The sequence below is a fragment of the Squalius cephalus genome, assembly GCF_949319135.1.
Source record: "Squalius cephalus genome assembly, chromosome: 20".
Lineage (NCBI taxonomy): Eukaryota > Metazoa > Chordata > Actinopteri > Cypriniformes > Leuciscidae > Squalius > Squalius cephalus.
In genome coordinates this window covers 15,340,679-15,365,395 of record NC_137141.1, presented here as the reverse complement: position 1 = coordinate 15,365,395, position 24,717 = coordinate 15,340,679, and the positions used below count along the sequence as shown (strand labels likewise).

The window sequence follows — 24,717 nt, the reverse complement described above, 5'->3', positions numbered from 1 at the left end:
GCGATCTGTCACGCCATGCGTCAAAAAAGAGCCCATTTCCGATTATTATTTTAAGGTTTATTGTGCTTTCGATTTTAATTTTCAAAAGCTCAATCGCAGTTTCCGTCAAAACAAAGGTCTAAGTAACTGCGATTGACTTAGACTAAGTTAGGTCTCGTGCAAGTGAAGAAATTAAGACAAAAGTATAGTCATTTGCCCACTGTTATAACGTAAAATTATATATAGGCTACTTATAAAATTTTAATTTTAATTTATTTTAGTGCACATTTGTTTTACAATATAAAAGGTTTTTTACTTTTATAGAAATAATAATAATAATATAAAATTATTAATATTATTTTCTAATTGTTTGGCTTCCTAAAACACCAGTGGGAATGTAATTTAGGCGCTATATATTTAACCCTAAAACTGGCAGTGTGATCTGGGTGTAACATAGTTTTTGTCGTCTTTTTTGGGGCGTAAGAATGATTTTTTTCATCAAATCCTTTTTATTATTTATCACAGCCTGGTCTGTCTTGAGTATGCTGGTCACATGATTTGTTAAAAAAAATTTGTAATTAGTCAGCCTGACCTAAATCCAACATGGCTGCCAGTGGTGCAGGACATTCCGATTTTGAGATAAGTAAATATATATTAAACTTACTTTTCTTTTGAAAAAATACTACTAACACTGCTAACATTAATTATGAACATTGTCTTAAGGTGCTGAAAAAGAAAATTTATAAAAATGTTGTTCATGTTGTTATTTAGCACGTTTTGAAATATATGTTACACCTGAGTCACATTGCCACTTTTGGGTATAAAAAAGGGATTAACTTTGTATTCATTTTTGTAACAATCTTTGTATTCTGAGTTGTTGTTTTTTTTTACAAATTATAAAATTTACAGGTTAAACTGATACAGCCTGTCTGTCTTGAGTATGCTGGTCACCTGATTTGCTTCAAGTTATCTGTGATCAATTAGTCAGCCTGACCTAAATCCAAATTTTTTTACCATTTTACCAATTTTTTTTTTTAACGCAAGGTCCAATTTCAAAACGGTTCACAGGCTGAATCTTGAGTTTATAAGCTTTCCAATGATATATAATATGTCAACATTATATGAGTAGAAGTATAGGATATAATTGTTTTAAACATGCAATGGCAGTTACAGTTATAGATTTGGTCCTTTTTTTATACCCTAAACAGGCAATGTGATCTGGGAGTCACAACTCATAAAATCCAAAATACATTACATTTTTCAAAAATTCTTTTGGATATAATTTACTTAAGTCCAGATGATATAAAAATGACATGAAATTATTTGTTGCTTATCATTTTCTACTCTTGCCTGTTTAAGGGTTAAAGAGGTTTGAGTCCACGTTCAGGTACAAGTCAATGCTCAGACTTTTTTCTTTGTTGGATTTGCAAACTGAAAATGGGTTGGAGCTCTTAATTTTGAACTCTAAAAGTGCACCAGATTGATGAATTTAACTTGAAAATGTACCAAATTTATTCCAGCATTGTATAAATGTTAGTTTTAAGTTAGTAAAAACTTTATGCCAAATTCCTACCCTACCTATCTTTTATGTAACTTTAAAATAGTCACATCAGACTCTTTTTTGCCAAGGAGTGAAAATGTGGCATCCTCAAAATGTGTTATGGTTTCAAAATGAGGAAGGCAGAGAACAATTAGATATTCACATACAGTCTGTCAAACCAAAATTTATTTAGACACCTTCAACATTTCTCACATTATCATAGTCATAAAATATGACAAGAACTCAGAGGTATCTAATCAGTTGATATTTCACAAATGAATTAGGTTGAATAGCGGTCAGATGTTAAATTTAAGTACAAAATTAGAGAATACCAATTTAGGTCAACCAATTACCAAACAATGCTTAATCTTGTTCAGTCTATGATGTAAAAAGGTCGCATTAGCAATTAAAGAAAAAACACTTAAGCAAAACATGGTCAGGTCAAAGTGTCTGAATAATTTTTATACACTTTACTAGTAGTCCACTGTATGAAGATATTTTTGGGCATAATAGGTCACAGTTTACTTTATTTTGCTATCATAACTTACATAAATGAACTATAGTGTCCTGCACCCACTAGTAAAAAAATATATAAATTATATCTGGTGTCTGAGTAATTTTTGGTTTGTCTGTAGCTGCCATAAATGTGGGGAAAATGTCCCTGGATCAACTAGATATGGGCTAAGCCCCAAATGTTTACAATGTCTGGTTCCGCCCCCTGGTTTGCAGGGACATAATAAAGAACCATGTTATTTTTATTCTTCACATCAAGGACAAGTGAGCTAAGACTGCAACTGAGGCCACCAAAAAAGAAAAAAATAACTAAAGTGATAAGACGTGTAAATCAATTCACTTTTTATTTTTTACCTTTACAGCCAGATTATTGTACAGTCAATATAAAAGAAATTATAAATGAATTATTATACATGATTATTCTTTGGATATCAGCATAGAATTGCAGATAATTAAATTAATCAAACCCAACCTTGTGCTCAGATTGAACTCTCAAGATGCAACTATATACAAAACACACATACACGCGTATACTCGGGGACAAAAGCTCCATTTGCAGGACAACTTTCATGACACAAAATCATCAAACCTCAGGACGAGGCACAGACTAGTGGTGGAAGTTGGAGCTGTACACTCACTGATCAGAAAGAGGAGGGGGAGGGGGAGGGGGAGGGGGAGGGGTGGGACTACAAAAGTAGAGCAGCAACTTCCTGCCAAGAGCTTCGTCTGACATCTGTGTTAACAGCAGGGCCCAAAGTTTCCTTCAAAACCTTTTTCTCCAGGTGCCGTCAATGGGAAGGATTTCAAACAGGAGGAGAGCACGAGTATCCACACCTGTATTTAGTATTTGACTTCAAAAGGCCACCGTGTGGTTGCTCGGATATGGCTCTGGATCTATGCCACTTCATGACAGATCAAGGTGTCATTGCTACTGAAGACATACTTTAACCAGAATGGATGTAGAATGCATTTAATGATAAAAATGCTTAAAAAATTTAAAATTGCACTTGAAAATAAAATAATCACCTAGTACACCAGTATACACCAAGATTAAAGTTTCTATGATTGAAATGTGGGGCCGTGGAAGGAGATCAGCTCATTGAGATTCTTCAATAAGTTCATTTCCCCTTTCTAGTGACAAGGAACAAATATAAGGTTCAAACCAAAGAACCATCAAATTCCTAAAAGCATTTCGAGTGTTATTGCTAAAATAGAAAATGTATTAAAATAAACTTAGTTGAGACGTGTAAATCCAAAGGCAAACAATCTGTTCTTGTATAACCTTTAAATTAACACTCAAGAATGACTAGTTGCTATCGTGACCCGACAGACGTTAAAATCACTGGGTTGATAATCACAGCAACAGTCATGCTCCATATGTGCATTTGTTTTTTTCTCATGATGAATGAGGCACAAATCAAGATACATATAAAAAATAAAAAAAAGGGAAGATCTCAACCCATTTTTTATGATCGAACACAAACATCAAGACATCACTCTACAGGAAAACAAATTAAAGGCAACTTGAAACTGGAAAAATCATCTCATCTAAATTTTGAAATGCTTTTGACTTTAGAGCACCACATCCAGTGAAAAGCAGATTTACAGTGGATAATTGGTTAGTTTAAGTTAATTTACAACAAAACTAAGTACCCTTTGGGCACATAAGCTATCTAGTATAAATCAAATGTGCAAATTAATTTTCCATTCATGGGATTTTTACACTTTATAAATTCAATATACATACCTACAACCATTAAAATATATTTTATTTAATAATTTGATATTGCATTTGACTTCAGAAATCACAAGAGGATTTCCACGAAAATAGAATATAAAAGGAACGAAATAACACGTCTTTTCTCTCCATCGCGATGTGGAGACAAAAGTATCATATCTGTGTGGAATCATGCTCCTAATTAAAAATGATATAAATGTGCCAACTTTGCTTATACAGTATGCTAAAAATATTGAATGAAATCACTTTTAGATCTTTTTATTTGAATAAATAAGATGTAGGTATTGCCAGGGTTGGTCCAATACACAAAACTGGAATGTGCTTTTACCGTGACCTTCAAGTGGAAAACAGTCCTTTAGAAACTAGTCAAATTGAGCTACATTAAATTGTCACTAAATTGCAGCACAAAGTAATTTTATGTTGAAGTAGTTTCAATAACCCAGTTTCAATTAAAAGGCTGCTTACTAAAATGTGCCCCAACCCATCAGATTGTAAATAAGCCCTCTAAAATATTTTTTTTTTCAGTCCAATCATTAAAACCATTAAGAGAGAGACTAATTAGGCCAGTCAATTAAGCCTGAATGTGCCAATTCAGTCAAGTCTAAAAACTGTCCATGTGCAATCAAGGATACACACCAAGCGGGTAGTTTCCCCCTTAAATACTGATAGGCAAGCCTTCAAATGGCACCAAACCAAATAAAATATCTTGTGAATTTAGTCATCCAATCACTGGCCAAGTAATAGTAGTACTGACATCAATTACCTGCATTGACCTTCTCAGGGCAACACACATCTTGATAGTGGCTTAGAGATGAACACATATCCAATAAGTCTGATCCAATCCCTGAGATACTCTCTTACATGTCTACCATACCATTTACCATGTTCTAACTAGTGTTACAAAGGTGCAATGAGGGATGACGAACAAAAAACGGGTTGACTTAAAAAGGCACATTCAGGAAACTACAAATCGATTACTGACTGCACAAAGAAGATAAATCTGCAGTATCAAGTCCAAAAATGGACTCTTGATAAAACCAGGGCACAAACAAGAATGATGGGTTGATCCCAAAGACCTGGAAGATTCATTTACGGTTAACTCAAGGAGGCTTGCTTGAGTTACCAAACCAACAAATCCCAAGGAACAAAGCTGAAGCAGCTTGTTAAAATTCATAGCACTCCCACATGCTACACATTAGCATAGCACCGAAACTGATAGAGAGGTTTGTAAGGGAATGTTGTACCACCTCCATGCAAAGCCCAAGAACACTGATGGATAGAGGTGACCTCCCCCGTTAGATTGCGATGTTGGAGGTGTAGCTCAGCTGTGGAGGTTCGGTCCTGCTCAGCTCATTGTCAATTAGCTGGTCCAGGATTTGCGATTCTCTCCTTTTTGAATGGCAGTGCCGGCTCCTCCCCTCAGTTGCTGACTAAACTCCCCGCTGCGGCGATTTTCGGTGTGTCTTTTGGAAGTTTCCCTTCGAGTCAGCCGATCTGGACGGACTAGCACCCCGTAACCAGGGTTGCATCGGAAGTACTGTTGGCCCTCAATGGAACCATCGTTCTTACCTGATGGACAAAGGATACAAGAGGAACAAGGTCTGTGAATCAGTTTAACCAAGGTGGTGTCAGCATCTCAGAAAACTTGTCACTAGAAAGGAGAAATCAAGTCAAGTCTTCTGTTATTTAACAATGTTCATTTGGTTTGAACCTAATATGCGTTACATCGAATTACCACAAGCATTTTGAGTGTTACTGCTCAAGCATTTTTTGACTTTTGAGCATCAGACCACAAGAGGAACAAGTCTGTAAATCAGCCTCACCAAGGTGTCAACATCTCAGAAAACTTGTCAGGAAAATTTGACTAACCTGAGGGAGTGTCCAGCTCAACGCCGACCCAGACGCCCTCAGTGAAGTGCGTTGGGCCAATGTAGCGAACCGTGCCGGACTTACTGGTTCCGACAGTGACTCTCCCTCCCACCTTGAGCCAAGCAAGTTCCTTGGGTTCTACATCCTCAAAAGTTATCTCCAGCTTTTCCAGGCTGTTAGTTTGCTGCGATTGCATTGTGGTTGCTTTCCCGCCACCGTCTCCAAGAATGTTACTGAAAGACCTGAGTTCATTGGCTTTGACCTTCTGGAGGGAGAAAGGGTTGTCTATGGAGGTACTCATCACCAGGGGAGGGTTTGCGTTTAGCTGTACTTCCTGCTGGGAGGTGGTGACGCCATTCCTGTGGGTATCTTCCTCTTTTCTATGCCTGTCAGATCTTAGCCCAGCTTCTACAGGAGCAGAGGCATTAACAGGGGTGGGTAGACAGTCTTCAGTGTCGTCTCCTCTTTGCCTGGATGCTACGGGGCCAGCTTGGGTATTGGGAGTAGGGGTAAGGTCCCCGCAAGCAATGGAGACATCGGAAAGGGTGGCAGTGGAGACACTAGTAGAGAAATAGCCACTGGAGGCCTCGCTGATGGGGCTCAGGGGCAGGTCATGCGGATCATGCAGAGAGGACGGGGCATCGGGAGCATCTGAGTGTCTGTCTGTCTGACTCTTCCCCATTACTGCAACCTATTGGGAAGCACGTCCAGAACCACAAGGAATATTTAACTACACCTCAACCTATCATCTGACTCACACAGAGAGCACATGCTAGGAAAACCACCGATTTAATAGCATGCAATTTACATCACATGCAGGAGAGAAAGACTTGGCTCTTAAAATATCTTCCTAGGCTATATTTCCACAGAATACAAGTCTGTAACCCAATTCATCATTTATATTTATTTAATTTTGCCAAAGACAGAGCATGAGATCAGAGAGGAGATCTACTTACTGGTTCTATTCTTACTCGTCCTTCATCAGGGTTGTTGGCTGTTTGCATCATTATTCGTGGCATATGCTGGAGAGATGAATGGAACGTATTAAATTTGTTTTTACGATTTCAGTAATGGTTTTCAAAGAGGCGGCACAAAGCTTGATTTAAGTGTCACGTGTTCATTTTTTATGTTGGGAGCGTTTGGATTACGTTTGATCTAAAGTACTGACAGATCAACAGTCTGCATGCAGGGGAGGAGTGATGTACACGATGAAATATTACTGTCATATTTTTTTTCCCTCTACGCCTCCGTTGAAAGCATGCTAGGAGATATGATGAAAGAGTATGGCTTGACAATTAATCTTGGGGAAATTAAATACTGGAGTTTATCTATGGACTCCTGCCTAACATATAATCAGGTTTCTCTGACATGATTTACTTTGACAAAATGAGGACACATTTTTAATCAAGGAAAACCAAAAAAGCCTGTTTTTCCTCACAAAAAAATCCACTACTAAGCAATAAGGCTTAATTTAAAGACTTAATTTGCCTCATACGAGATGGATAATATATCACAGATATATTGGCAACGTAGTAGCGTATGGAATTTCTGTCTATATGGAAATGAGGAGGCATGAAGACAGAACGACAGTATACTAGAATCTAAAATTGACTCAAATTAAATCGGTCAAGAGCATTCGCATCCCTCTTTGATTACCACATATGATTTACTCATCTAAATGCAGCATATTTCTGAAAGGGTTTGCAAGCGCTAATTCGGCTATTTTTATGACTGATACTTCACATTACTTTTTTCATTTATGCACGAATCACTGTTGACTGGAATTTACATGCAGAAATGTTTATAAGCATAGGTACGGCTCTCGTCTTTTGAATAAATTCAATAATTTTAGATTTTTGTAATGGGAACATACTTGAAGAAATAAAATCTAGTTTTAAGACCATTATACATTTTTTGCATTTTCATATTTATGACATTAAGCACATTTTACCCCCAAATTCTAATTTCTGTAATATCAGCATAAATGAAATGCACTACAACAAATACCACATGATCTACACATAAATGGATTTGAAAATGTAATATATAACTCTGTCTTAAAAATGCATTATTTATTTACTATATTTTATTTATGCATTTTATTTCTCATAATTATTATTATTTGATTTTTTTTTTTTTTTTTAGGTGAAATATGACCTGGAAATTTCTTGACAGGAAACATGAGACTCAGGGCAGACAAAGTGAGGTTTGGGCATGGTTTACTCATTGAAATGGCTGAAATGTCAAAAGTAAAATAATTAGTTCAGACCTGTTGTGACTGTGGAGAGGGTCTCAAATCTTTCTTGTCTTCACGCACGGGGAACAGGGACTTGAGCAGCTTGGGCATCTGAGGGACCAGGGCCTTGACTGTGAAGATATAAGAAGCAGCAAGCCCTGAAAAACCTGTGGGCAGGTTGGGAAGGAGGCAAAAAGCAAGGTAGAGGTGTGTGGAGAGAGACGACAACGATGGTGAAACAAAGACAGATGTAGAAAATATATAAAAGGAGTGCATGAAGCTGGAAAATAATGTCACACTGATACAAAATGTCACATTGACATTTTGTGACAGATCACAAAGAGTGGTGAAAAGAAGTTGTAGTTGAACAAGACAAATGGTAACCAAAAAGTTGCCAATATATTTTCAGATATTTCCCTCTAACAAGCATACTTGAAGTTGAGTTAGATAAAAGTTAAATTATTATTACATAAACCAGGTTAGAAATGGCAGCACACAGGCAGGAATGATTCTGACACACTTACAGAGAACACAGAGTTGAAAGTTGAAAGATAAGACAAATAAAGAAAGGGTCATGCTGGAAATGGAAAAGGAAGATTATTTTTTTACAGAAAAAAAAAAACTGTTCACGTCTTGAACTGCTTGAAGTGATCATTGTGTCGTACCTTGCTCAGGGTCCTGATTCTGTGTAGGAGGTGTAGGAGGTCTGGATGGTCGTGGCAGTGTTTTGCTAAACTGGGAGGATGTACCGAAGATATCCTGCTGACTCTCCCATCGATTCTTACATTAGCAAATTGGATATCAGAGGTTACAAAAAACAACCGGTTTCCTGTAGTGGACCATATGTCATTTTTCACCCTAGAATCTTACCTTGTTGTCATCCAGCACTGAGTTTAGCGACAGATCCTGTCTGCTTCCAGATAACTAGAGGAAGAAGAGTTGATGTGTGAATACAGAATGTGCCAGACTCTGATGATGCCAAGTGTCCTGAACATTTCTCTCTGTTAAGATGAATTTAAGGCTACAGATGCGCTTACCCGGTGCACACTGGGAGAGCTGAGACTGCGTCTGCTACCCTTGCCTTTACCTGCCAAATGCTCCTTCACTGCCACCTCCTGTAACACATGATCTGATTTACATGATGAAAACAACATGCTGAGCTGAACTAGAGAAACTAGACCGCACTGGAAAACCACCATTCATTTTAGTGAACTGATTCCTAGGACTGCTATTTATCACTATGATAAGGTTATATAGAATGAGTTAAATGATGTAAACACATTACTCTCCTCGGTTTTATTCCTTAAACTACAGTGATTTACAAACACTTTGCGAATCAGTTTGACATCATATCTACAAAATTATTACTAAGGCCCTGTGTCCACCAAAGCATTTTTTCCCGAGGCTAGCTTATGTTTCCAATTGATTTTAACGGCAGCAGCGTGACGTGGCGCTAAGTGTCTATTTCACACTGAACGCTCAGCGTTTTTTACTGGTCACCAAGAGTTTAGGAATGTTCAGCGTTGGGTAAAACTTTCACTTTTTACCCAGCCGTCCAATCACAGTGGAGGAAAGGCGGGACAAATACCACATCGACCAACCGCCACATCCTGCTTGGACAACGGCAACAGATGACAACAACAAGCATAATAACGGAACAAAATTTAAAAGAGCCAGAGAAAGTACTTTACATTGTATCAACATTTTTATATAGAAACAATACAGAAACAAACTATATGTGAAATGAGATACTAGAAACACTTCCCGTGGATATTCCGTATCACTGCAAGCAAAGCTTTTCAACAGAAAAAACTCTGCCTAAGCTCTATCAAATGGCTCTATTAACAGACTCTATCAAAAACACTATGGTGGACACACGGCCTAAGGGTGGTTTTCTGCCTTTAAATTCATTCTTCCTGTAAAATTCAGATTTTTTTAAAAAGACAACATGCTCAAATGAATATAAAATTAGAAAGAGATGATAAAAATGTAGACTCATCAGTTCAAAAATATTAGTGGAGGTAGCTGTGTGACCTGTCTCAGACGGTCCAGTGTGAGGATGTTCTCCACGGCCAGGACGCTCCGTAGGTACTTCTCTGTGGCAGCTTCATTGTCTAAGGATTTGGGGTTCTCAGCGCTGGTGGCCACACGGGCCAGCATCTCCCTGTCCTCTGAGCTCTGACTGTCCTGCTGACGTACACAGTCAAGAAAGACAGGTGCTTATAAACAAACCAGCTAAAGAAACCAGGTTCTGAATGCAGTAACAGTGCTTGCTTATTTAGCCCAGCTTCCAGAAATTATATAGGGACTTGTTTTGTGTTTGAGAAAGGTCTTTAACATGTTAAAACATATAGGGGTCATTGAAGCCAATAGTTTAAGGGACCATTTCTTTGTTAAAGCCTTACTTTCCAGTTAGACTAAAGTGTAGCTCTCCTTGAGAGAAAGAACGCATTATCTTGATGTTTTGAGGCAACTCTCCTGTTTATAGCTAGAGCCTGGCCAAATCCAACCTTGGAAAAGCTGTGTGTCGGTGTGTGTGTTAGTCTTCTTGGTTACAGGTTAAGGAACCACTGGAATTATTGGAGATTGACTGAGTTGTTGTTCTGGACATGCTGGCGCCCAGCAACCCAAATCCCCGACCTGGAAGGTCACGACGTGCCTAACTTCAGGGTCCGAGTGTCAGCGGCATAATCGATGGAGATATGCTTTCGTCTATCTGTATCTGTGTGGAAAATTACTATGTTTATCTTTTCTTAGCCAATGAGAATCATTCAACCTGAAGCAAGGACGTAGCTTAGACCTTGGTGTAGGGTATAACTGCTGTGATCTTTGTAACTGTAAGCACGGCGGCCTACGAACTCCTGTGTGAGTCTTGAAGCTGACTTCTGCTGATGAAACTACAAACTATCTTCAGTAAAACTTTTCTTCAATTTATTATAATTCTGACTCCGGGTCTTCTTTAAAACATCTGGTCCTTGGGTCCTAAACTGTTACCCCCTAACATACATATGAGTGAATAACTGCCTGTTTTAAGATAATGGGTAAATTAAGAACATGGAAGTTTCTCCTTGCTTCAATACTGAAATCTACTGACAATTTTTTTCTGAATCAATGTTTTAGAATTTTAGTACTATTCATATACTATTATAGTATTTATTAATATTTTGAATTAGCTTTTATTTGTATATTTTCAGCTTATTTGAATTTTAGTTTGTTTCAGTAATTTTGTAATGTGCTTTTGTCATTTTTAATATTTGTATTTAGCTTTTATTTATGTTAATTTAAGATGTTATTTCTGTTATCTTGCGTCATTTTTATTTTATTTTAATTCAGCTTTATTTCAGTAAATATTTTAGTTAGCAATAACAACACTGATCTGAATTAAGCGAAAGTATTATATATTGTCACTGGTAACTGAAAAAAACATAATTCAGCTACTAATGCATTATAGTACAGATTTTGTACTGTGTGCCTACCCCTGGGATGTTGGAGACAACCTCAAAGGTCACACCACAGCCGGGAATAGTGCTCCTGGTGGACATTCTTCTCAAGAAATTTTGGGCAAAACCCTGTTTAAACAAAAGAAAACAAATACTTCAGGGATAGATATGAAAAACTTTGTTTCTTAAAAAGTATAGGGTTTCTAAGCACCAAAAACAGCTGTATGTTAAGCTTAATTTAAGGGTTAGTTCACCCAAAAATGAAAATTATCCCATAATTTACTCACCCTCAAGCCATCCTAGGTGTATGTGTCTTTTTTCTTTCAGCCAAACACAATCGGTGGCATATAAAAAAAATATCCTGACTCTTCCAAGCTTTATAATGGGAGTGAATGGTACCTTTTTTAAGCCCAAAAAGCGCAACCATCCATCATAAAAGTAATCCATAATCCAATAAGAAAAATATCAATATTTATAACTTTATAAACTATAATCACTGGCTTCCGTTAACGGCCGCACAAGATGCGTCAGGTCAGAGGTCACTCTTCTGCTGGAACTAGACTCACCAGTCACTAGTCAGTGATTATAGTTAATAAAGTTATAAATATGGATATTTTTCTTACAAAAACGCATCGCTTCGCTTCAGAAGGCCTTTATTAACCCACTGGAGTCATATGGATTACTCCAATTCTGTTTGGCTGAAAGAAGAAAGTCATCTACACTTAGGATGGGTTGAGGATGAGTAAATTATGGGATAAATTTCATTCCTGGGTTAAATAACCCTTTAACAGCAGAAAGTATGAGAAGACTTTTCTGCAGTTCTGATGATGGTGTAGGTCATTTAAAGTAGACAGTGCCGCACCTGTCGTCCAGTGAGGTTCACACAGATGCGTTTGCGCAGGACCAGCTGCATCTCTGCAGGGTGGCTGAGCTGTACCACGGTGCGGACGATCAAGTATACTCTCTGATCTGGGGCGGCCCCTCGACTCAGCTGTGGACATTCATGAACCGTGGAGTCCCAAGAGGCTTCGGCTTTCACCTGGAAGTAAAATAGATTTTAATACATTCCTTCACAGACAACTAGGGAGCCTGCGAGAGCCCCGAAGGTGCGTGGGGTCACATTCTCACCTCTCCATCATAGTGTTTGACGATCTGAAGGTCAAAAAATTCATCCTCATCTTCTGAGCTGAGCATAGCGTCCCAGCCGCCCGCCTCGGGAACGTCTATGTTCTCCTGAGAGCTGAAGTCATCAGCTGGAGGGAGGAAGAACAGAAACAAAGAAGGAACAAGTGTGAAAATGAGTGTTAAGATAAATAGTGCTTGCATATGGGAGCAATGGAATAAAGGTCACAGAGGACATTGCATTTCTTCAGAGAACATTTCTGCAGGAAAAACATACCACTCAAGTCGAGGAAGAGCACTGGAATGTGAGTCTCCATCCCAGGTACTGGTACCCTGCCAAGACAGACATAAAATCAACACATGGCCCAAATACTCATGACTAAACATTTGAAAAAACTGTTTAACTGATACTGACATTCATTTCACAAACAAAGCCTTAAATCAAAATATCAATCTGTCAAAACACATCGTAAGGATTATAACATCCTCCCTAAAAAGCAAACTGCATAAAACTAAGATGATTTTACATTCAATTTCATTCAAACCTCCTCTGACAGACAACATATTTACCAGCTATCCATAACACTTAATTTAACCCGAAAGTTTAAATGCAAGTTGCTCAGTATGGAAGCAGCAGTGTCGTACCACTCAGCAGGAGCTCCTGGTATTCCACTGCCAGCAGAGGGCACCATCACTGCATTTCTCTCCTCCGTGAGCGTCAGACGCCACTCAAGCAGCTGGGCCTCCCTCTCCATGTCATCTTCGGACTTATCTGGTCACAGAGAGAATTGAACAATGTTTCCTCTCATTTCTATTTCATGACATTTCTGCAGAGAAGGCCCTGTCATCAATATATACATACAAATTGATCATAAAAATAAATAGATATATTTGTTGTGTGTATGTTTATAGTATGTATATACAGTGCTGGGTAGATTACTTACAAATTGTAGTTGGTTACTGATTCTAAATTACATGACAAAAATTGTAATTAGTAACGCATTCCATTACTCAATTAAGGTAATATAATCTGACTACTTAATTACTTTTAGATTACTTTTGACCTAACTCGTTTATCACATTGATTTGAAAAAATGAAAAATTTACACTAAAGAGGAGTATTATGCTAATAAGTATTATATTGCATATTCATTGTATTTTTACTTTATATTTTAAAAATAATATTCTTCAGTATTCAGTGTTTGATTAATTTGTCATTTTTATGACATCCACCAAATTTAATTTAAAAAATAAGTAGATTCATAATTGTCATCAATATGTATTCTTATGATGTTATTATTATTAAAAAAAAAACGTCCTTGTGTAATTTAAAATGAAATAGCCTACAAATCAGATGATTTTAACCTTTAATATTACAGTGATGTACCATTAGTTTACAGCATTAGTTAGGAAATTTGCCATGTACTGTACCTGACAGCCCTAATTAAACAATTTTGAATCGAACTGAATCAAATTGAAATGGAATCGAATCACAAGCTTGTGAAGCTCAAACTGAATTGTGAAATTTGTGTCAATGCCAAGCCGTATTAAATATCTATCCATCATTCCATCTATAAATAATTATTTAATATTATAATAACATTGTACACTATAATGTTTTTTTATATATATATATATAGAACTTTAGAAACTAAGTTTAGAAAAGTTGAAGATGACTTGTTATTTTGAGCAACATTTGTTCAATCATGATAAATATAAGCAGAGCTGTCAAGAAACCAAGAGAGAAAAATAATAGATCATTGGCTCTGCCTCTATAAACTTGAAACATTCTGGTCACAAGATTTCTCACAGCTTTAGTTTTATGCTAAATCATGCTATTACAAAAAATCAATGTACATGCAGAAAGAAAATGCTGACCAATCAATGTAGCTCTGATACAGTCAAATTCAGTTTTCCCCCACCCCACTTTTGAGTCTGAATTATGCAACTTTTTGATCAGCAAAGGAACAACAAGGAACTATGTAGAGTGGGATTTTGGACCAATGCATGATGTAATACAAACAGTAACAACAAACACAAAAGCTCCCCAACACAAGGACAGAACAAAACTAATAAGCCACAAATTAAAGAGAGGAAAGCACTCTTTTGTAGTCAATTACTGAGCTGAGACTACAAAACAGTAAAATGTCTCTGTCTGGTTTTTACCTGTTTTGCTGACCAAGGTCTGGAGATGTTGGTCCAGATATTCTTGTCTCTTAGTGAGAGCGGTGAGCCACTGACGCCGCAGACGCTCTAAATCACGCTCCTACAGGATGATGGACAAATGCATAACCACAAAAGTTATTTTTGCTTGGCATCTTTTTTGCTAACTAATAGACCCTTTATGCCTTTAATGGCAAGGGCAGTGGAGAAAGACAGGAAACAAGTGGGAGGGAGAGACAGGAATGCGATCAGGAAATGATGCCGACCGGATTCAAAACAGCACCTCAGTGGGAGCACCACAACACCATGAAAACTCATTTTCTATTGGAATATATTTTAAAATGTAATTTATTTGTGTGATAGCAAAGCTGAATTTTCAGCAGCCATTGCTCCAGTGTTCAGTGTCACACTTTCATTTTAATATGCTGATTTAGTAAAAAAAAAATCTAATTATTATCAATGTTGAAAACAGTTTTGGTAATTATGATAATTTTGTTCAGGATTCTTTGATGAATAGAAAAAAAAAAAAAAAAGAATACTATAATATACTATATAACAATCAAGCACTTCTGATATTTATTATCAACTGAAAATCAATGTCATAGATGTATTTGCATCACAACCAAACATACCTGATAACTGTCCATTTCATCACCCTCAGGCTACAAAGAAAAACAATATAAACATTACAAACTCTATATATCCAGACATGATCCTGCTAAATGCTAAAAGCTCAAGTGAAAAGGCACATTTACCTCTTGTGGCTCATTGTTTTTGGTCATCCGCACCTGTCTGATCTCCACACAGCCAATGGACACTCCCAGAATGATCTCTGATATCAAAGGCATTGTGCCGGAGTCCTGCACTGAACGTACCTCCACCTGAACCCGCCGAGACTGGCCCTGGGAAAGACAAACAAAAACAGTTAATACCCCATGACAAAAACCCTGAACCGAATTGTTAATCCGTGTAGACTGAATAAAAGGGCACAAGCAAAATACAGAGCACACATGTCTAGGAATCATAAATACATTTATTAAATAAAGAAATAGAGTTTGCTCAAGGCGAGCATGTGACTAAAATAACACCTAAGCTTAAGGTAGTTCATGCTAGGCTTTATTCTGATCGTAATCTGATCATAATTAGAGCTATGTCAGCAGTGGGCTAACATGCTTACAGTTAGGGGTGTAAATCGGACAGTTCATCACGATACGATACGATATCGATTCTCTCAGCCAGCGATACGATATTTTCCGATACTTCAAAAAATTCCACGATACGATTCGATTCGATTCGATTCAGGGCTATATCGATCGATTAATCGATATTTAGATATTATGTTCACACAACCAGTTACATTTTTATTAACTCACAAATGCAATCAAAATATATAACATGAACGTTTAATTAAACTCTTTGAAAATTGCACACCCTCTCCCAATTGGGACATTTATAACAGAAGTGGTCATTTGCAAGTACTCCGTTCTTGTTCATTTTCATAAATCATGTTTTTTATTATTATTGTGCATCCAAGTAATATCAATCAAACTGCAGCTGGGTTGTTTTGATTAATAATAATAATAACTTAAAAAATACAGGTAAATTACAAAATTAAAGTTAATTGAAAGTATGCTTTAATATGTTAAAAGTTTTTTTTTTTTTTTTAGCAGAGCAGATACATTCACATTTCATCTTTCTGAGTCAAACAAAACCAAGTAATTGCTATGATAAATAATACAACACTCGGTTAATCTTCATAACGTTAATTTCCTCAGCTGAGACGCCTAACAAACTTTGTTGTTGTGATAACGTACACGCAGTACAGAGAGCTTTTCCCTCACCACTAAACGAGCTGCTTTAGTAAGGTTCCGTGAAAATGTTTCAGGTTTTATTTTCCATTTACGCCCTGAAGAAGATATCATGAGTTCATTGAAATTATCCATCCTCGATCACTTTTAGTCAGCTTTGACGAAACTCCTCTTAGCCAGTGCGTCTTTTCAAAGTGACATCTGACCTGAATACTGCGCGCGCTGAGTCGCTAAAACGGACTTATCGTGTTGTGTTCACCAACAAGGGTGCGAGTGCTTGTCTGTTTCTGCTGTAAAACATGAACTCGCGATGCCTTGACAGCGGACAATATCGACTATTGTGAAAAAAACTTGTTTAGGGTTTAGTCAGTCTTGTCAGGCGTCTTTTTCAGATGAGGAGATTAACGTTACACACCGGAAGGCGGTTGGTGAGTAAATGAAAATGTGCGCTTTGGCGGAAGGATGTTACGTGAGAATGTGGAGAGTGTCAAAATAAAGGTGTATATCGATATTTTACGTGTGGAATCGATGCATCGTATCGTTAGACGTTATATCGATGCATCGATCCATATCGATGTATCGTTACACCCCTACTTACAGTAGTGTAATTTCTAACCCCGCAGGAACATGAGGTGTCCTGACCTGTTTGAGCTGGAAGATGCCACCCGTGCGAATATCTCGCGCTGACACCACCTCCACGGGAATATACTCTCCGTTCTCATTCAGCTCCAGAATCTGCACCCACATCTCCAACTTGCGGGTTACCTCACTCCACCTGAAGACACATAAGAGTCAAACCAAAAAGCAGGAAGCCGATCATCAGATACTAGACGCCTAATGCACACAATGTTCTCTACATTTGTATTAGCATTATTGAACAATTGCAGGGGGCTGAAGCTCAATTTTGTGTTCAAACCTGTCACGTAATGTGCGTGTTTTGGCCTGGATGATGCTGAGATCCCACAGCGCAGGGTTCCTGCCTGGATCAGCCTGTCTGTGTCCGAAAACCTCGATGGCTACAGCACCCTCTGTTAGATACTCAATAAATTCCTCAGTTACAGTCACTGCATGCTCCTACAGTACAGAGAGTTTACCAAAAGTAAATGCATGTTAATGGTATCTTAATAACTCCTGTTATTGAACTAAAAGAGATGCACAATTCACCACTGAAGGTAAATATCAGTAATAATTTACAACTCTACATGATTTAACCAAGCAGCATGTTCCAGGATCACCATTAGAGCTATGATTGGTTGATAGGATTTCTAGGAGGGTAAAACACGTTGTGCCCAATTTAATATCTGCTTGTAAAGTGACACATCTTGATTCGTACCTTACAGCTGTCAAACACCACCATGCAGTGGGGGTCTTTGCTGCTGGAGAAGGAGGCAGACGGATCTACTTCTGGGGCAACAATAACAGGCTCTGCTTGGTCCCAGAAAGAGTACTGACAGAAGACAAAATTGGACAGGTACTGCGGGAGACCTGTAGCCTGCAGGATCTTAATCTGTTTGAGAGACAGGAGTAAAGTAAATGTGTTTACAGCAAGGACACAAAGTGATCAAAGATGACAGTAAAAGACATTTATAATGTTGCAAATGATTTTTATATCAAATAAATGTTGTTCTTTTGAACTTTCTATTCATCAAAGAATCCTGACAAGACATATTATTGTGTTCACAAAAATATTCAGCACCACAACTGGATTTCAACTTTGATAATCATAAGAAATGTTTCTTGGGCAGCAAATCCACATTTCTGAAGGATCATGTGACTGGATCAAGACTGGAGTAACAATGCTGAAAATTCATGCTGAAAATTACATTTTAGAATGCATTCAAATAAAAAAACAGGCATTTTAAACTAATATTATTTCACATTATTACTGTTTTTACTGTATTTTGATCAAATAAATGCAGCCTTGGTGAGCAGAAGAGACTTCTTAAAAAATCGGGTAACACTTTATTTTAATGTGTCCTTGTTACACGTTACATGTATTTATAGTAACAACTATAAATTAGGCATAATTACATGCCACTAACCCTAACTCTAATCCTACCGTAACCCTATAGTATGTACATGTGCTCAATTAATATTACTCCGTACTTAAATGTATAATTACATTATAACAGGGACACATTAAAATAAAGTGTAACCAAAAATCGTACCCCAAACTTTTGCATGGCAGTGTACATTTTTTTAATGTAATGTAATCTAATAATATAATATAATATAATATGTATATACAGAGTGTGTATATTATTAAAAGTATTATTATTATTATTATTATTATTTCCTTACCAAAAACTTTAGTGACTTAAATGTTTCAAACCTTAAACACAAAGCCTGCTTCTGTTATTGTGAACTTCAGCACTCACCATACAGACCAGCTTGCGTTCCTGTACATCTCCATCCGGGCTTCCATCACTGTCATCTCCTCCAGCTACGCTATCATCAAACCCTCCACCCATCCTCATTACCTCCACATGCAGTCGCCCGGCAACCTGACACCAGCAACAAGTGAACACAACACTTCAGTGGTCCGCTGGAGATAAACCGTGTCTCATGCTTGATATGATGACTTGATAAGATTCAATTTCACAGATAAATTTGCACTTGATTTAATTTACATCCCACTTTTCCTTCAGAAATGAAACGAGTCAGTTATCATGAAATATTCACAGACAAACCACTGATCATATTTGCTGGCAGATCAGAACGCATCATCCTCACCTCTCCTTTCTGATTGATGATGGGAACTGCATATTGTAGCTTTACGTCATAAAACAGGCAGGAGAGGAAAACGTTGGCCACCCCGATTAAACTGTGGTTCACCTGCTCATCGAAGAAAGGGTCAGCTCTCTTGAAGTACGAGCGCATCACCTATGAGATGGAGAGCGAGACCGGATCTATAGTGTCACCTTTACATTTTTATGGGAGAGTAAAACGTCTGTGATGAAAAAGAGCATACGGGGTTGTCCTCGTCAAAGTCCTTCCACTCTTGGTAAAGGTCTCTCATATCCACCAGCCGGTTTTCCATCTTCTCAAGGGCCCAGATTTGCTTCCCTTTGCCTTTCCTCCTGACTTGAATGGCGGGTTCACTCAGGACAGCATCTCGCTACATACACAAACAAAAAAAAAATTAAACTGACTGCACCATCCATGCCATGTTTCTCCTGTGTGTTGCTGCAAAAGGTTCCTGACCTTCCTGTTGGCATTGAGGTTTGCAGCAGGGATCTGTAAAGTAACTCTGTACTCGGTTCTTTTGTCCAGCTCTTCAGCGATGAAGCTCGCCTCCTGCACTAGCAGATTAGCCCGTACGATCTGCTCCCTCAGTTTCCGCAAGCTCCGTGTCAGCACCACCTCCCTAGCATCATCACAACAAGAGCGTTACAACAAACTCACCTTGTACCAAATTCCTCCTTGGGAGGGCAAAACACATTTGTTTCCACCGAAAATATAAAGCTCACCTCTCCTCACTCCACTGGCGCAGGCGGTGCTGGGCGTTGGGTGATGATGACATTCCTCCCTGGCTCAGTCTCTCCAAGCTGCGGTAGTGCGGCTGCAAGGGCTGCGACTGCGGTATCTGCATGCTCTGCCTGTCTGGAGTCAGCTGTCTGCGCAGCTGCTGCAGCTCCTGCTCGTACATCAGCCGCTGACGCTCCAGAGCAGTCTTCTTCTCCTCCTCGTGTTGGCGCTCCAGAGATTGTAAAACAGCCTGCATAGGGTCTGTTGGATAACAAAAACAGTAATGTTTTACACCACTTTGGAAAGTTTTAGCTACTGTACCTTTAAGACTATGTAAATTACATTGGTTTTGATTGGCTAACCTTTTCACATGTAAAATGAGCAAAATGCCTCCCTTAAAGGTTGGGTAGGTAAGAATTGTCTAAATAACTTTTTTTCAAATTGGCTTAAACTGTCTTTATATACCAATACATAATTAAAATGTAAGTACTTTGAAAAAGAGAGTATAAAAATTGAGTGACTATAGTGTATTTAATCTTCAAAAAAACACAGCTCATTAATTCCTACCGGGACGAAACAAGTGATTGGCTTGCGCGACTGTCACTCTCCGTCGCCATGACTACCGCCGCTATTACTGGCTCTGCCCACGTGCGCGCAGTCGCGCACCCGTTTTTAGGTGGGAGTGAATGGAATTAATGAGCTGTGTTTATTGAAGATTAAATACAATAGAGTCACTCAATTTTTTATACTCTCTATTTCAGAGTACTTGCATTTTAATTATGTATTGGTATATAAAGACAGTTTAAACAAATTTGAATAAAAGTTTTTTTAGACAATTCTGACCTACTCTACCTTTAAATGCAAAATAAGTGTCCATATTTTCAATAGCAGCAATACGTTTTACTTTTTATTAGAGCTACACTACTATTCAGAATTTGAGTCAATACTATGTTTTTTTTTAAAGAAATGAATATTTGTATTCAGTAAGGATGCATTAAATCAAAATTGACAGAAATATTGTGTAAGATTACAAATATATTTACCATTTCAAATAAATGCTGTACTTTTGACTTCCACGCATCACGGTTTCCACAAAAATATCAAGTAGCACACAATGTTTTCAACATTGATAATAATAAATGTTTCTTGAGCAGCAAATCAGCATATTAGAATGATTTCTGAAGGATCATGTGACACTGAAGACTGGAGTAATGATGCTGAAAATTCAGCTTTGCAATCAGATTTAAAAAAAAAAAGTTTTTAAATATATTAAAATAGAAAAACAGTTTAAATTGTAATCATTCCTCAATATTACTGATTTAACTGTATTTTTGATCAAATAAATGCAGCCTTGGAGACTTCTTTCAAAAACATTAACAAATCTTACCGACCCCAAACTTTTGAATGGTTGTGTAGATAAAACATTTCAAATGAAGTCATATTTCATATGCATTTGTTTTTAATATGGCTTAATGGATCAAACTCACCGTTGCTGCCCAAAGCCTTCATCATGACTTCAGTCTGAGCAAACTCGTAGCTGAAGCTGACCTCACTGGACACCTCGCTGGCAGTATCTCCCTCTCCGTCCAGCTGCTCACTGCTGTTACTGTTCTTCATGCTCTCTCCCTCACCCTCTTCTTCCTCACTCCTTAAGCGCCGCTTCGGTAGGTTTATTCTGAACAAATCACAAATATAAAGAGTCTTCATAAAAGAAGATAACCATCACGTACAAATACAGTAAGCCGCAGCGTGACATTCTTCAGTCTGGGGTAATAACACTGACCTGAAAAAGTGATTGTTTCCCCAAAAAATACGGTCACCATGGTGAAGCTGTTGCCGGCTGGTGACTGGAGATCCGTTCACACATGTTCTGCAACAGAGGCAACATTAGATTATTTCATATAACTTAAGATTTAACATTTACCTCAACAGAGACAAAGATTTGCTTGTATTTCAGCACTTTTTTTTTTACTCTTTAACTTATATTATTAACTTATCGTTTTGGATAAAACCACCCATCAAATGCATAAATGTAAATGTAGTATGCATGCACAGTGCAAAGATAGCCTGTGGCATATGACCTTTTGGTTCACCCATCTCAAACAAATATAACACAATGCATTACCTTGAGTTTCTGTAAGGGTTGAGAAAGACAGCTCCCTCAGGTGTGATGTTAATGACACAATGCTCTGCTTGGATGCCCATTCCACACAGCTGGATGTCCTGGGAATCTGCTGATCCAACCTTAGTGTGTTCCTGCAAAACATCCCAGTGTCAACTGTTGTTACTACCACACAGACCATATCCATAAAGGCATGATGACAAAAACTTAACGAATGCCTTATTTCAAGCACCAAATGTACCAAGACAGGCTCCAGGTACATTATATTATTATACCATGATGTAAATTACATTAGCCATCAAAAATATGGTATACATTATTGTTGTTGTTTCTGATATGATAATAATAATAATAATAATAATAATAATAATAATAATAATAATGTATTAGGACCTTTCAAGGACTTTCCAGGTCTAATACCCTAAAAATTCAAGGACTTAATGTGGGGACACATTTCAAGAGAGAGCAAGGTTACATCATTTCAGCCTATTTTTGCAATGTTTTACGGTGTCTGTAAAACGTTGATGTACCATTCATAGCAGTTTCGTGCACATATGAACATCATGGTAATGCACAACACAAAGTACCTCACGCGGGAAACACTTGACGTAACATGTAAATGCACATAACTAACATAAATCAAGCTAGTATGCATAGGCCACGAAGTGTTGGCGAAATAACACATTAGCGGGCCGGAGGGAATAATATAGATTTTTTTTTCCAGAAAACTTCTTGCACAAAATAAATTCAAGCACTTTCAAGGGCCTGTATATATGGATGTTTATTTTCAAAAAATTTCCAAGGCCTTGAATTTTTTTTTTCAGATTCACAAATTTTTAAGGATTTCAAGAACCCTAAGTAATATAGTGAAATATTGTTATTATTATTTATTTAAAAAATATTTTCATATATTTTAAAATGTGATGTGTTTCCTGTGCTGGCAAGGCTGAATTATCCTTCTAGTATGCTTATTTGGTGCTGATTTTTTTCTTGTTGAAAACAGTAATACATTTGTTCCAGGATTCTTTGATAATGCATCTTTGCTGAATAAATGTTAATTATAAAAACGATATTACTGACTCAAAACTTAGGGAAAAAAAATGTATATATATAATATCCGAGAGGAGGTGTGTGTGTATATATATATATATATATATATATATATATATATATATATATATATATATATATATATATATATACATATACACACACACACACACATATACATATACATATACATATACATATACATATATTATATTTATATTATTATATTATATTAAAAAAAAAAAAGTCCTGGTTGTGCATTACCTTTAGATAATAAACCAGTAGTTCATTAAGGGCAGGGTCAGCGTTGAGATTGACCAGGAAGCACTTATCTTCTCCAACCTTGATACCAGAAGATTGCAGAGAGATGCCAAGGCTCTCCAGCTGTTTTTGTCTCTCCTATGCAGAACAAAACCCCAACGCAAGAAGAACATGAGTGTCCACTTCTGTGTTTGATTGATGGTGTTATGGCACATGAACTACAGAGTAACCAGACATAAACAAATTTACGATCCAGACAAAACAGTGCAAATTATTGTGGCGGTTACTTGTGCAATTTCCTCAGTCTTCCTCAGCTTCTCTTCCCAGGTGACCGTCATCTCCTGTATCAATTTTTCAGACTCCTCCAGTCTATCCTTCAGCTCTGGCGCCTTCATAGACTAAGGAGGAACATGACAGGTTCCTAAAACATTGTTTTTGACCTTATGCAACAAAACACTAAGAAAAAGTGTCTACCTCAGCCTGCGTCAACTGATCTCGCAGTTTCTCCACCTCCTCTCGGAGTTCCCGGATGATCCTGGCGTTGGGGTCTTCGTTGACCACGGCGTGGTTGACGATGCTCTTTGCTCGGTCTGCATAGCGTAACGTTGACAGCGTCTCATCGTAATTATCCGCCGCAGGGCTCACGGTGGCAACCATGGCAGTCCGACTGTTTCCACCCAGACTGTCCTGCGGTTACACCAGAAGGACAGACATTATACATTTAAAATTGTGTGTAGCAGTGGTTTGGAAAAAGTAAAAAAATTCTGTGGAAATTCTCTCTCCCAGTGTTTACCGGACAGAATGAGTGTTCATACCTTGAGTAGCCATGTCAGCACTGAATCTCTGTAGGGCACAAACTTGTTCTTGTTCTTTCCAGCTCCCTGTTCTGCCAAAGCTGAGATCACCAAACCCAGAGTGGTTAAAGACCTGTCCAGTGTGGAGAGAAAAGATAGAAATGGGAAAAAAATAAGAGAGAGAGAGAAACAGACTGAGACACAGAACACAGAGAAATATGCACCTGCAGGCCAAAAATCCTTCACCAGATTTATAAACCTTCCTCAGAACAAACGGTGCCCTTAGATGCGGCCATTTTAACAAGACTGATTCTCCACAGTATAAAACTCCTCTCTCAGCCACAGAAAAAAAGAACACCACAAATCAATGTTGCAAAATACATTCTTAGGTGACTAAAGACACAGTATTAGAGAGGAGCTTCACACTGTAAATGAAGAGTAAGGGTGTATTCACACCAGGAAAGTCCGATAGTTCACTTGCTTTGGTCCGGACCAAATGCAATGTTGATTTTTTTTTGTTTGGTACGGTTCGCTTTCACACTACTCTTTTTGCAAGTGAACCAAAATTTGTAAACAAAACCACACGTGTGCTAAGGTCGTCCATTCATTGGACA

The 24,717-nt window shown here is 37.7% G+C and overlaps 1 protein-coding gene across 4 annotated transcripts in view; it reads right to left on the bottom strand.

Annotated features, from left to right (window-relative positions):
* Positions 1-2,351: 2,351 nt before the first annotated feature.
* kif13ba (kinesin family member 13Ba) overlaps positions 2,352-24,717 on the bottom strand; it is a 49,986-nt gene continuing 27,620 nt past the window's right edge. For 2 of the 4 annotated variants that reach the window (XM_079853040.1, XM_079853042.1), the window contains exons 10-40: positions 24,125-24,236; positions 23,784-23,996; positions 23,597-23,707; positions 23,313-23,447; positions 22,002-22,132; positions 21,660-21,746; positions 21,364-21,551; positions 19,879-20,137; positions 19,613-19,775; positions 19,380-19,526; positions 19,142-19,291; positions 18,787-18,912; positions 17,742-17,915; positions 17,325-17,482; positions 17,051-17,183; positions 15,356-15,502; positions 15,233-15,262; positions 14,604-14,703; positions 13,083-13,209; positions 12,715-12,770; positions 12,444-12,568; positions 12,178-12,354; positions 11,352-11,444; positions 9,910-10,065; positions 8,913-8,990; positions 8,746-8,799; positions 8,541-8,655; positions 7,909-8,006; positions 6,596-6,661; positions 5,640-6,330; positions 2,352-5,339 (exon numbers count right to left, since the gene is read on the bottom strand). In XM_079853040.1, the coding sequence (XP_079709166.1) occupies positions 5,131-5,339; positions 5,640-6,330; positions 6,596-6,661; positions 7,909-8,006; positions 8,541-8,655; positions 8,746-8,799; positions 8,913-8,990; positions 9,910-10,065; positions 11,352-11,444; positions 12,178-12,354; positions 12,444-12,568; positions 12,715-12,770; positions 13,083-13,209; positions 14,604-14,703; positions 15,233-15,262; positions 15,356-15,502; positions 17,051-17,183; positions 17,325-17,482; positions 17,742-17,915; positions 18,787-18,912; positions 19,142-19,291; positions 19,380-19,526; positions 19,613-19,775; positions 19,879-20,137; positions 21,364-21,551; positions 21,660-21,746; positions 22,002-22,132; positions 23,313-23,447; positions 23,597-23,707; positions 23,784-23,996; positions 24,125-24,236 (4,609 nt within the window). In that variant the 3' untranslated portion in view covers positions 2,352-5,130. The remainder of the gene's footprint in view (positions 5,340-5,639; positions 6,331-6,595; positions 6,662-7,908; positions 8,007-8,540; positions 8,656-8,745; positions 8,800-8,912; positions 8,991-9,909; positions 10,066-11,351; positions 11,445-12,177; positions 12,355-12,443; positions 12,569-12,714; positions 12,771-13,082; positions 13,210-14,603; positions 14,704-15,232; positions 15,263-15,355; positions 15,503-17,050; positions 17,184-17,324; positions 17,483-17,741; positions 17,916-18,786; positions 18,913-19,141; positions 19,292-19,379; positions 19,527-19,612; positions 19,776-19,878; positions 20,138-21,363; positions 21,552-21,659; positions 21,747-22,001; positions 22,133-23,312; positions 23,448-23,596; positions 23,708-23,783; positions 23,997-24,124; positions 24,237-24,717) is intronic. The other 2 variants (XM_079853041.1, XM_079853043.1) reach the window with 2 other exon arrangements.